This window comes from Arvicanthis niloticus, chromosome 6, assembly GCF_011762505.2.
Source record: "Arvicanthis niloticus isolate mArvNil1 chromosome 6, mArvNil1.pat.X, whole genome shotgun sequence".
In the NCBI taxonomy this organism is placed as follows: Eukaryota; Metazoa; Chordata; class Mammalia; order Rodentia; family Muridae; genus Arvicanthis; species Arvicanthis niloticus.
In genome coordinates, this window is record NC_047663.1 from 83,664,159 (window position 1) to 83,677,747 (window position 13,589).

Genomic DNA, 13,589 nt, shown 5'->3' on the forward strand with positions numbered 1-13,589 from the left:
ACCTGCCTTTAATCTCGGAAGTTGAGAGGCAGAGGCAAGTTGATCTTTGTGAGTTCAAAGCCTGCCTGGTCTACAGCGTGAGTTCCAGGACAGCCAGGGCTACACAGTGAAATGTAAAGTTTTTACAAATCGATTTTTCCTCCCAGTCCCTGCTCTCAGAATGACAACTCTGAGACTAATTTATTAGTAAATGCCTTGGCCACAAGCTTTGGCTCATTCTCTGACTATCTCATAACTTATTCAACCCATTCAGGCTATGCCTTCCACATGGTTAGTCACCTCTCCTTCAGTCCGAATCTGCTTCTTCTTTAGCATCTCTCTCAGAGTCTCCCCAGCACCTCTCTCAAATCTCTCATGTCTCTCCCTGTGTCTCCTGTCATCCTCTCACAATTTCCCAGAATCCTCTTTCTTCCTGACAGTGTCCCACCTCCTATTTCCTGCCTCAGATCATTGGTCATTGGCTTTCTTATTGACAGGTGAGGCTTATATAAGAGATTCTCTCAACTGAAGACCTTGTGTTGAGGGGTGGGGGGGGGGAAACAAGCACTAAATAGAAATAAACTCATATTTTCAGTAAGTTTTTTTTGCCATCGCAAGAAGCTATGTAATGATTAATCAAGAATTCCACCCTCCCAGGTAAACCCTTCCCAGCGCCTGCTGTTAAGGACCCCAGATAGGCCCTCTGTGTCTCAAAGGGCTTGACACTTACCTGGTTCTGGAAAAGCAGCCCAGTTTCCCGTGTAGGAGCTCAGAAGCACCTCCTCATTGTGGCCCAAGGGATGTCCTCCTTTCAACCACTTGCCTTTGGTTCAGTGACTCAGCTATATAAGACTGATTTGTCCCAACAGTCAGGTCAACTCAAGCAAGTCTTACCCCCTATCAGATTCAACAATGGCCCTCCTACCCTTCCCTCTTTGTGCAGTCCCATTGAAAACCAGTAGAAAGACGGTGCTGAGCCTAGATGGGAAATCAGATGGGCCCACTTTGCCACAGGCCTGGCTGGTAGCAGAGACAGATGTACAAGGCTTGAGTGGCTTTCTGTGCCAAGTTATTCCTGCTACTGAATGCAGCCAGACTACGTGGTAATGGGGACTTGAAGCAGCCCCAGCTTACACATGCTGCACCCTCCCCCCTCAACAATCCCACCACCTGCTGCAGATGCCCTGTCATCTGAGGGAGACTCGGCCTCAGACATAGAAGATCACAGATGCTGCCAATGTGCCGCAAGGGGAGCAGCAGAGTGGCAGGCTAGCTCTGGGAAATGTCATCATTTATTACTTTTCCCAGTCTGTGTCAACCCTAAGCAAGCAGACGTTCCAAGTGACAATAAAGTTATTTTCTCGTTTCCCGGGGTCCTGGACCCAGTAATAACATCTTCCTGAAGGGCAATGGGTCTGTCTTTAACCTTGCCCTCTTTGGCAGGTGTGTATTCTGGAGGCTTCCAGCAGCAACCTGGGGGTTGTGCACTCCCTCTGTGTGGATGGCCGCTTTCCCTTCTGGGAAAGTGACAGGCCCCTTGCTCAGGCTCAGCCAGTGCGAGTGTCTCTTCTTTCCACCAGCTCCTCTGGAAACCCACTAAGTTATCTTAATTACCATTTCTCTTCTCTCTCTGCCAAGAATTGGGGAGATTTATAATTGGATCAGTCAAATATTTACTGTGGTTTATTTCTTCGCCACTCCAGCTCTTGTAAAAGTTGCGTTTTCATGCCATTTGGGGGGCATGACTGATGGTTCACAGGCACAGCCCTCTTGTGGCATGTTAGCTGGGGTTATTTCTCCAAGGTCAGAGAACATGAGAGAGACAGACAGACAGACAGACAGACAGAGAGACAGAGACAGAGACAGAGACAGAGATACAGAAAGACAGAGAGAAAGAGAGATAGACACAGAGAAAGAGGAGGGAAGGGGAGAGAGAGCACACTTTGAGGAAAAGAGACAGTGTTTATTCCAGGTTGTTAGACTGTTTCCCTTCTCCACTTGCATGCTGCGTTTGTCTGTACAAGCCACCTGTGTCTCTTCTGTTATGACTGGGTTACGTGCTTCTTCTAATGCCCTTCAGGGCAACTGCAGACCTATTAGAATGTGTCACGCCATGACCTTTATAGCCAGCTAAACAGAGCATGGTCCCTGCATGTCTCCATTTCCTGGAGGATGACTACATGTTCCTGGGACAGAAGAATCAGCTGGTCCTAGTCCTGAGCCTCAGTTATCAATGCCCAGTGAAGATGGGGCTCTAGCCAGACTTCTGGAAATGATGCTCTTGTAATATCCTCCCTCTGCCAAGCGCATTGGCAGATCACTGTCTGGAGCCACATCCTAGAGAACAGAGGCACCCTGAACCAGCATGCTTCCTTTACCTTGCTCCTTGCTGGCTCCTGGTCCCTGCCTTGCCCTGCAGTCCCTGCCCTTGGCTCCATAAACCCACCTGGTGGTTTTGGCCCTCACTTGAATCACAGCAGCAACAAATGATGTCTGTGCTGTGTTCACCTACGAGTAGAAGAGCCAGATGTTTCACTGAAAGAGAACCAGGTGTGTCAACTGAGATGCTCCGTGGGCAAACTGGGAGAGACACTATAGACAACAGAGTTTCAGTTTTACCAATGGATAACTGTTCTCCTGAATGAGCCATCCTCTTTTGCCTGATGAGAAATGAGAACAAGGCTGGAATATGCTGCCATCTTGGGGAGTATACATGAAAGGGGAAAAAAAAAAAAAGAGTGGAGCCAAGAAGTTCATGAAGCCATTTCAGAGGCCTGTTTCACCAGCAGTTATGGATAGAGAGTCCAGGATCTCCTCCAGGTGCTAATTGTCACATCCAGGCCACAGCCACCTTGGGCACTGCTGTCTTGGGTTATCTACTCAGGAAAAGAGGGAGGGTATGTGAGAGATGCCCAGGGTGCCTGATGTCAGCACTAGAAGGATTCTGTGGCTTATGCTCCATTGAACTAAATGGTCCTATGCCCATTTACTACAGTAAAGGGACTACAGAACCATAGTGTTCTCTGCTGCAGAGGCCACCAAGGTACAGTGTCAAAGAAGGAAGGGAAATGACACAACACAAGTTACAAAGCCCACACACACCGTCAGGCCAATGAACTGGGAAGCAGCTCTCAAGTCTTGATGATGGCTATGAATTTTCAGATGTCTGGCCCACAGCCCACAGTTGCACACATGTTCTGACTGGTCACACCAGGCTTCTACAGCTCTGCTCTTCTCTTCCATTTCAGACAGCAATGTAGAGAAGGGAAGCAAAAGTAATCACTAGAGACAAAATTTTACTTCATTCCCAGTTTGGTTCCCTCCAATATCATGCACTCACAAACTTGCTATTTTATTCATCAGATATTTAACAAACATATTGATTAGATTCTGCCATAGGCAGATTTGTTGGAGGAGAGGCTTTTAAATAAAGACACTGGTGTCGCAGCCATACAGTTAGAGAACTCCCGGTTCCAGGCACTGTGCATATCAGGTCAGTTCATTCTTAGAGCAGCATTTTGCTAATGGACACTGTTGCCGAGCCTGCTACCAGGACAAGAAGACAGAGGCATGGACTTTTGATAGCTTATACAGAGTCCCAGCAAACAAGTGGAGGGCAGAGCTCAGAGGCTCTCCCAGGTAACTGAACCCTGAGTTCTCACACTACACACTCCAGCAGGCACTGAGTCCCTGTGCCTGCAGCTTACATCCTTCTGCGCACATTAATGATGGGTGTAAGAAACAACTGTCTCGTTTAGGGAATGATATGATAAGAGCTTAGGAAGTGATACAGTACATAAAGGGATACAGATGTGAGTCACGTGGGCCACCATATCTCTTCTCGCCCTCCCACCCGTGCCTTGTTTGAAAACCCACAACTGGCAGATTTCCCCTTAAATGAAAACTGCACTCTAAACCTCGACAGGAGGACTCCAAGGAGCCAGCTGAAATAAATGTCCTTCCTCTACTCTGAAAAATGCCCTCTCTCCTAGTCATTTGATTGGCCGGACAGCAAGACCCGCCATAGACCTGAGCCATTTCTGTGTCCCTTGGCTGGGCAAGCAGTTCTGCACCAGATGACGAATGCCCAAATTAGTCATGAGCAATGACTTCACACGAGTAATCACCTTCCCCAAACTTTTCCTCATGGGGGTGATAACTTGGACCCCAAATGAAGTCCATTCTTCTCACCTCACCACCAAGGAAGTTATAGCCATTGCTCTAGCTGACAGCAGTCTGTAGACACCAGTGTTCACGGTCAGACATTTACGAGGTTGCTAGGGAACAAATGCTTTGGTTCCAAAGGTCTCTGGAAGCAGTGTCAGTTTGTCACATCCCTCCAAATCATTTATTTCAGCCCATAAGGACAACGGTGACCAGAGGAGTGTGGGGCAGAGGAAAGCTCCACACAAACACTTACTTACTGAGATATGGACCTTCTTCTCAGTAATAGCCATCTCACTCCCCATATGAAAAACTAGAGCCATGTACTACTTCCCTGGGGTCCTTCTGATCTGCAAGTAGGTGGCCCTCAGTCATCACGTACTTTTTAAATTATAATTATCTCCCTGCACTGCCCTAAGCATTTGCTTGTGTTGTCCCTGTAACTGTATTTCTGGACTTCAGGTGCCACCACCCCTGAGAATAAAAATAGACTCAACGTCAAACAAAAGCAAACGTGGAGTCACAATTCAAACCTGGGTTTGTCTAATGGCAGAGCCATTGCGCTTAAGATTACTGAGTCTTTTGTTTGCCATGATCATGTATCCAGCAGGGAAAAATGGACAATTCTTAAGGAGGGAAATGTCAAGTTAGGCAATTCCTGGAGCTTCTGGCTATGAAGTTGTGAGAGGGGTTATGGTTGATTTCTACAATGTATGAAACTCTTTTCACAGAGGAGAAAGTAGAGAGTGCTTAATCCTGCAGAGGTGGGTTGGGTTTTTTGTTTGTTTTCTTTTGTTTTTTTATCTGCCAAAGCTCTGCACACAGAATCTTCCCTAGGAGTCAGAGTGCAAGGGGCTGTTCTGTGCAGTGGCTTTGAGTTTGTGAGATTAGTCCATTTCTACTGGGGGTTCATCGATTTTCTTGTCAACAGGAAGAAACATTGGATTCCTCTTTGCCTTCCCGTGCATCTTCCCTATCCAGCCCATGGGCAACTCCTGGCTTCTCTCCCTTAAACCATCCCTCTGGTGCCTGCTCCACACTTTCTGTCCTCATCAAACTCTTCACTTCACACATGGCTGTCCGCAATCTCCACTTTCTAACTGGTTTTTCCTACTTTACTTTCATTCCCTACAGAATATGTCATATCCCACCTCCAAAAACTAATCTTTCAAAACTTCGCTTGATCACATCAGTCCCTGCTCAAAGAGTTTTCAGTGCCCCCCACTTGCCTGTCGTACGATGTCACTTGGTACTTAGTGCAAGTCTGTCTTGGGTAACACTGTATGCTCCCATTCCCTCATCCCTGTAAACCTTAGCTGTAAACCTATAGTACACTCATCCTGAGCAACTTAGAACCTGGTTTCCATGCAACAGAGATCAATGCTTAAATGTAGGCTTATTTACAGCTAGGCACTAGCAAGGCATAAACATGATAGCAAAACAGAACTTTGTCCAAGCTTTGCTTTGACACTTAGGACTTTAAACAAAATGCTTGGATTTTCATGAACTTTGCTCTCCTCCTATATTTGTAAAATATGAACACAGCTCTCCCTGTAAAGTACTTATCTGGCATGGGAAAGACTCTGGGTCCTGGATCCAACAACAAAAGCAACAACAATACACACGTGCGCACACACACACATACACACACAAGAAAGAGAAAGAAAGAGTTAAAAGGAGAAATCCTTACAATTAAAGTACTGTTTTATTTCATAACTACAGGTGAAAGCTTGTGACCAAGAGTAATAGGATTGATAATGCCGAGTAGGGGTATAGCTCAGAGGGAGAACACTTGTCTAGCATCCATATGACCCTGAGTTGAGTTCCCAGCACTACAAAGCATACATAAAAATGAAGTCTGGAGGATTGGTAAGCACCTATAAACCTAACTACTTAGGAGACTTGAGGCAGAAGGATCACAAGTTCAAAGACAACCTAAGAAGCTTATCAAGATTCTATCTCCAAGTATAAACAGAACAAGGAGGGAATTATAGCTCAGTAGCAGAGCACTTGCCTGGCATCTGTAAGTCCCTGGATCCAAACCCCAGTACCATGAAATAAATTCACAGTAATCATTATAGGGCGTGATGAATTGTAGGCGATACTGTTGCCACAACATACGTGGCTTATTTCATTTTACCAGGGCATAGTAAAAAGTACTTCTTCATCAGCTGGTGGGCAGGAGGGCAGTGCTGCCTGAGGGAACTGGTCCAAGATTGGCTTTACACATTGCCCTCTCTCTCTCTCTTGCTCCCCAGTATGACTTCATGGAGCGCCTGGATGGAAAGGAGAAGTGGAGTGTGGTCGAGTCGCCGAGGGAACGCCGGAGCATCCAGACCCTGGTTCAGAACGAGGCTGTGTTCGTGCAGTACTTGGATGTGGGCCTGTGGCACCTAGCCTTCTACAATGATGGCAAGGACAAAGAGATGGTCTCCTTCAACACGGTCGTCTTAGGTAGGTTTGGGGTCCCTGGAGGAAGCTCTGTAAAGGGCTGGATAGAAACCAATGGGGCTCTCGGTGGAAAATTCTGCAACCCTGACAGCACCTACTGTATCTTGCCTGGTCTCTGCCGTTCCACCCACTTGGCTCTGACTGTAGGGGAATTCCATGTAAACCTGCAAGAGTCACTACTGGGCCTGAGGATGCTCACAGGTGTCTGAATCAGACAGCTGGAGCTAAGGACTGTTCATCCAATCTGAGTATAATGGTTGCTTTTCTATTGCTGTTACAAAACACCATGACAAAGGCAACTTAGAGGAAGAAGGGTTTACTTGGGGCTTACTGTTCCACAGGGATAAGAGTCCTTCACCATCACAACAGGGAAGCATAACAGCCGGTAAGCATGGCAACTGGAGCCAGAAGGTGAGAGCTGAGGACTCCTGTCTGCAATAGTAAACAGGAAGCAGAGAGAGTGAACTCAAAATGGCACAAATCTTTGGAAACCTCAAAGCCCATCCCCAGTGACGTACTTCCTCAGCAAGACCATACCTCCTAAGCCTACCTCCTATAGCCACCAACTAGGGACCAAGTATTCAGATGCCTGGATTATAGGGGCATCTCACTCAAATCTCCCCATTGAGTACATTGCTGGGCTTATAAATGCCTCCCTTTTCCTCTCATAAAACAGAGGCAACCCGAGTATCATCTCCCAGGCTCCTATTGGGAATAAAGGAGGCTTGCTACTTCTAAGTGAATAGCAGAGCCAAGAAACACTGGCCATTCATATCAGCTCTAACCTCTTAAAAACTGAGAATATGTCAAAAAAAAAAAAAAAGGTTTTTTTTTTCCTTTAACTTAAAAATACATAAGGGAGAAGACACCGACGTTTTTAAATGTCATATATTTATTCCCAAGTAGGCAAACCTCAAAATGCTCTAATTCAACGCCTGTCACTTCGGACGCAGTTTAGGCCTGCTTTTCATTACATATAAAGACAAAAGCTAAGGTTTAATCCAAAATTGCCTCTGCGGCGCGCGGATAAACCCCCGAAAGGGTGATTACTTGTAAAGAATCATGTTTTCTAGAAAACCCTCAGAATGCTAACATTGCACAGAGCCACAGTCACCATGGATAAGGTTCTGAATATCTCCCACTGATGATAACTGATCCCCAGTGAAGCTCCAGGAGCCAGCTAGTGGCCGTGCCTTTCCACTGAGGAATGAACTGAGCTGTGTGGAGCTGAGACCTCGGGGTCCCGAGATACGGGGATGGCCTTACCTTCTGGGCCTCATGCATCTCTCCACAGCACCAGGTCACCCCAGCCGCTTTTAACTGTGGATGCAGAATTTACTGGAGAGGTCTGGAGTTAGTAAATTCAAGGGGGAAAAAAAAGGACCTAGGAGAGCAGGGTTACCTTCCAGATTCTCCTTCCCATACTGTAGCTGAGTAAGTTGCCTGGGTCTTAACCTCCTATCAGGGGAAATGAAAGGACCACATTCCAAAGGCTAATGTGAGGTCATCATGAATGACCCACAGCTGGCCAGCAGCTAGTAGTCCTGAATGAGAGAGAGCCTGTGACTTTAGGAAAGCATCTTGAAACCCTGTGTATGTACTTACTACATTGTAGAACTTCTCTTTGCCCTCCCACAGAGCTTTTTCAAGGAAAAGTTGTTCTTGAAAGGTCCTTGTAATCCACCTGAATATCAGGCTACACTGACCACAACTATATTGTATTTAAAACAAAAATCACAAAGTTTGGATAGTGACCATAGGTGTAAGGTTGATCCTTATTTCTTTGCTAAGGAAAAAAAAAAAAAATGAGCCCTCCCGAGGCTAGCCAAATGTTCAAGAGTAGGAATTGGCACACTGTAGCCCAGGGGTCGAATCTGGCCCACTGCCTGTTTTTATAAATAAAGTTTTATTGGCACAAGGCCACATTCATCTGTTTGCATGTTGTGTGTGGCAGCTTTCCCACTGTTACAGCAGAGCTGAGTGTTGCAACAGGGACCATATGGCCCATGGAGCCTAAATAGTTACTATCTGTCCCTTCACAGGGAAAGTTTGCCAACCTATGCTCCACAGCCATGTCATAACTTCGTCTACTGAAAGTCATAGAGGAAGTTCCCAGCAGATGGGAACTCTCTGGGGTGATGTTAGGTCCCAACAGGGAGAGAAGTAGAACAGCAGAGACTAACTCCCCAGTGGGAGGAACAAGAAACAGATCCGGGACTAGTGTAAGAAGGGGATGGGAAACGACTCCGTTTTCACCAGCTCGTATTTCAGTTCTGAAGGTGCCTGACACAGCAGGCAGTGCACATCAACTGGCTTGGTTGGGAGGATTAGAGAGATACTCAGAACAGAAGTAACACAAAGTGCTAGAGGGCATGCGCAGGAATTCAAAGAGCATTTTTTGTTATTACTGTTGAACAAGGAGGGGTGTTCTAGATGCTCCGTGTGCCATTGTTGTCCTTCAGCTCACCCAACCCAAAGACTAACCACAGTGGTAGGAAAGGCCATAGTCTCTCTGTCCTTTGGAGGTGGAGGATGCCAAGGCTAAAAGGATGGGAAAGGACCCACTCAAGGTCACATGACCAATGATGTGCAGTCAGAACGCAGACTTTACACAGCTGTGACATCTTAATCATGAATTTCTTTGGGTAGTAGCCAAACGTATCTCAATCCCCTGAGCCAGCAGCTTTCTGGGGGCCCAGTTACCTTGTAATAGCATCTGCCCCCATTTCCTGTGGACAGGTAGTGTGAAGATTACCCCTACCCCCAGCCATTACCCTCCCTTCCCGTCAAAGCTGGAAATAGCAATTCTCCCCAGAGGACCCCTCTCATCAATGCTGGATAGCTCAGAGAGAGAGAGTCAACAGTGATCAGCCTAATGGTTGGGCAGACATCTTGATGGAGCAATGATAGCAATTGGTCTGAAATGTGGGGAAAGAACAGTGTTTTATTTGGTCCGGAAGTTCTTTCCCACACACCTATCATCAGAACACCCTCCACGGAGAGCAGCCAGAAGGACAAAAACCCCCCGCAATGGGAAACAGAAGGGAACTGTTAGACTGGTGTCAGGCGATCTCACTAAATATATCCATGACTCAGGACTCTGCCGTCTCCTCCTGAGATGCAGCCTGCCTTACAGGAATGAGCATCTTCCTGGGAACCACAGAGGGGTGTTCTATTAGCTCAGTGTGAACTTCCACTGAGTAACCCAGTTCCAGGAGCTGGGAAGAGGTTGGCGGTAGACTATACCTGTCTGGCACGTGCAAGGCTCTGGTTTCAAATCACACTGCTGCAAACAACAAGAAGAATTGGCTCGCTCATGATTCTCCACCTTCTTAGGCATGTGTGCATGCACACATCAGCACACTTCTGTGACTTACCACCAAGTGCCTACTATGTGCCAGACACTGAAAAACCTCCGGATCTATGAGCATCTGGCCTCATCCTGAAATCAGAAATGAGGTACTTGAAAAAAATTAAAGCGAGACCACCACAAGGCAGTGAGGGAAATAATAGACTGAAAGAGACACAAAGCTCACGGTGACAAAGGGGAGGGAAGAAGGCACCTGGATACTGAGTGACGTCTAAGCTGAGACATAAGAATAAATGTCCCCAGCTGGGGTCTTGAGACAAGTAGAGAGCATGCAGAGACCTCTGTCCCCTTATACAGAACCATGGTAACAAGGAGCTTCCTAGCCCCTTGCTGTTTTAGGCCTGAAGATATAAAGTCAGGAACTGGGAACAATGGCCCCAGAGTGATCCAGTTCTACCAAAACACCCAGCCACTCGTGCACGATCAGTGAGAAGCAGTTCCTATCTCGAGGTGGGGAGCAACTTCCAAAACTACAAGCTAAGTGTTGGCAGTCCTCTGTTTAGAATGTTCACATATTTCCAGTAGCCCCAAAATTAGATCTGACTTCTCTGGTGGACTGTGGGGTCCCAGATAAACTGTCCCTGCCTCTTCCTAGATTTCTCCAAACTCATGTCACTCTGCTTTTTGCTCACCATCTCCAGTCACCCTGGATTCACTTCACTTCTTTCTCACCTCAGAGCCTTTGCATAAGCTGCTCCTCCTACCCAAAATTCTTTTCCACCAGTTCTTCATCAATGCATCCTTCTTTGGTACCACATGAAAGAGGGAAACCACCCCCTTTAAGGGGCTTCCTTCTGTTATCTGCTGAGTACCCTACTCTATGCAAAGAACTTACTATAATTTTTACTTACTTGTTTGATGGTGGGAGGCAGGGTTTCTTATATTCTCTGTGACAGTGGAAAGTATTATAAAGGGAGAGACTGTTTTATTCTACAAGGGCACTTCAGTTCCTTGCACATAATAGGTGTTCAGTTAATGTACTGTGCCCTAGGTTGAGACTGACAGATCTAAGATCTTACCCTAAGTACGAGCTAACACATTAGTCTGTTGCTGTTTTCCTGGGTGTCATCAAAAAGCATTAGGCTGCAGGGTAGGTTTGTGAGATGTCTCAGCAAGTAGAGCCCTTGCCATGAAAGCGTGAGGACATGAGTTCAATTCTTAACATTCATATAAATCTCCATAGTCTAAGTGCTAAGGAAACAGAGTCTAGAGGATTCCTGCAGTTTGCTGGCTAGCCAGTCTAGCAGTATCAGCAAGTTCACAATTCAGTGAAAGAAAAATATAAGGGGAAAAGCAATAGAGAAAGACACCCAACACTGACTTTCAACCGCCACATGCACATACATGTTCATGTATGCACCACACACACACACACACACACACACACACACACACACATGTACGCAGACTCCAGAATCACAGACAACTGATTTCTATAGCCATCACAGTGCAGATTCCAAGTTCCAGTGTTCACAGGGTATCAAGAGAGGACCTGGTGATCCTATATATACAGGGTGTTGCCTTGCATGAAAGAAACCCTATGCTTATGGAGGCTGGATCTTAGCATGGGTAGTAACCTCCCTTATCCAGAGAAAGACAGTTGTCTCTATTAATCCTGGCGATCCTGTCCTTTACTCTCAAGAAATAGTTCCTTTGTCTGCCTAGGCCATACATAGCCCTGAAAAGATGTGCTGGAATATTATAGAATACCACAACAGTTCCCAAGACATATAGAGCCAGGAGCAAACCCAGACAGAACAGTCCTCCAACCCTGCATGAAATTTCTGACTTTTGTATCTGCGGAAGCACACAATGTCCTTTAAATAAATGATGAGCTCATAACACACATAAGTACCTTTGCATGCTTCCTGGCCCTTTAAAGAGCTCACCCACAGGAGCCGTAGCTAGACTGAACAGCCAGACGTGGAGAAAACCAGCTCGATAGTCTCTTATGTCGCTGTGGAAAAGAAAAAGAAAGCAAATCCACTTAGTGAGTTTCCTCAGAGTACCAGAAACCAAGAACAGCTTGGTTCCGGAAGAACAGGGCTAAGAGGTGACCATGTGCTGCCAAAAAAAAAAAAAAAAAAAAAAAAAAAAAAAAAAAAAAAAGATGGCCACAATGCACGATGTGAGTGCTCGACACAGGGGAGGGATGTGTGAGGAGCTCAGTTGCAGAACACACTTTCTGACATCGGTCATGTGACTCCTAAACGGTACCCATCACCAACTCACTGCCCTTCATTCCTGGGGTTGTACCGTGTCATCTGACGACCCTACCAGCTTGTATGTTTTCCTTTTATCATCGTAGACATTTGGAATCTGTAAGCGGGCTTCATTTTCATTTGAAACAAAAATGAGTATTTTGAAAGAACACACTCATTTCTGTGTCCATCTGAATCAATGTGAAAAGGTTCCCAAATGATCCCTTGAGAGATCTAATGAGAGAGTGAGGAGAAGGTAGACCGTGAGGGATAGGCTTTTGTACAGGGCAGAGCAGGCACACATTAAGTGATGTTCATGGAAAATAAGGACCACCAAAAAAAAAAAAGCAAAAAACCTTTAAAAGACCATTGTAGAGGGACGCTGTAGAGAAGGCTCAGAGGTCAAGAGCACTGGCTATTCTTCTGAAGGACCTGAGCTCAATGCCCAGCACCCACAAGGAAACTCACAAACATATACTACCCCAGGCCACCAGGCAAGTCAGTCCTGAGATTGACTCCTTCTTCTGGCCTCCAGGGACACTGCACACCCATGACACACAAACGTGCATGCAGATAAAACACCCATACACAGAAAAGGTTGGGGAACAAAAGACTGCTTAAAACCCAAAACCTGCCTCTTGCAGACCCCTGAAACACGCACAGGTGAATGTCAGACCTACGTATAGCCATGCATCACTCAAGATAGGGATACACTCAAGAAGTGTTTTGTTTTTCCTGCCATGTACAGCCAGAAGTTCTTACACAAGCTGAGAATGCTGAGGGAGCACTGGGCCATGAGGCCACTCTCCTATATATGCTATCCAGCACTGAGCAGACAGTTCATGCAGCGTATAACTACATTTGGACTTTTCTTATATTTTAACTCCCAAGGATGGAGAACATTTTTCATTACAAGCCTGAGATAGGAACACCTGCCTGACCCTCTATACCTTAGGCTAGACTCTTTTCTTTCTTTTTTTGTTTTTGTTTTGTTGTTTGTTTTTCAAGACAGGGTTTCTCTGTGTAGTCCTGGCTGTCCTGGAACTCACTCTATAGACTAGGCTGGCCTTGAACTCAGAAATCTGCCTGCCTCTGCCTCCCAAGTGCTGGAATTAAAGGCTTATGCCACCACTGCCCGGCTAGGCTAGACTCTTAGATCCCATATTTCAAGCTACAGCTTAAATGGGCAGAGTGCCATCATGGTGAAGGCATGGCAGACAGAGAGGGCCTAGTACCCAAAAACTAATATCCAGATGTGGAAACTCGAAAGTATTTAAATCCAAATAGACACTTTCTTCAAAAGCAAACAAACAAACAAACAGAAAGGGAGCTGAAGAGATGGCTTAGCAGTTAAGAACAATTGTTGCTCTTGCAGAAGCCTTGGGTTTGGTTCCCAGCACCCGTATGGCAACTCACAACTGCCT

The 13,589-nt window shown here is 46.1% G+C and overlaps 1 protein-coding gene across 11 annotated transcripts in view; it reads left to right on the top strand.

The window, feature by feature from the left end:
* The window catches only part of Tenm2 (teneurin transmembrane protein 2), a 1,226,193-nt gene that overhangs the window by 1,056,458 nt on the left and 156,146 nt on the right, over window positions 1–13,589 (top strand). For all 11 annotated transcript variants that reach the window (XM_034506847.2, XM_076937038.1, XM_034506844.2 and 8 more), the window contains one exon: window positions 6,402–6,597. In XM_034506847.2, coding sequence (XP_034362738.1) covers window positions 6,402–6,597 — 196 coding nt within the window. The remainder of the gene's footprint in view (window positions 1–6,401; window positions 6,598–13,589) is intronic.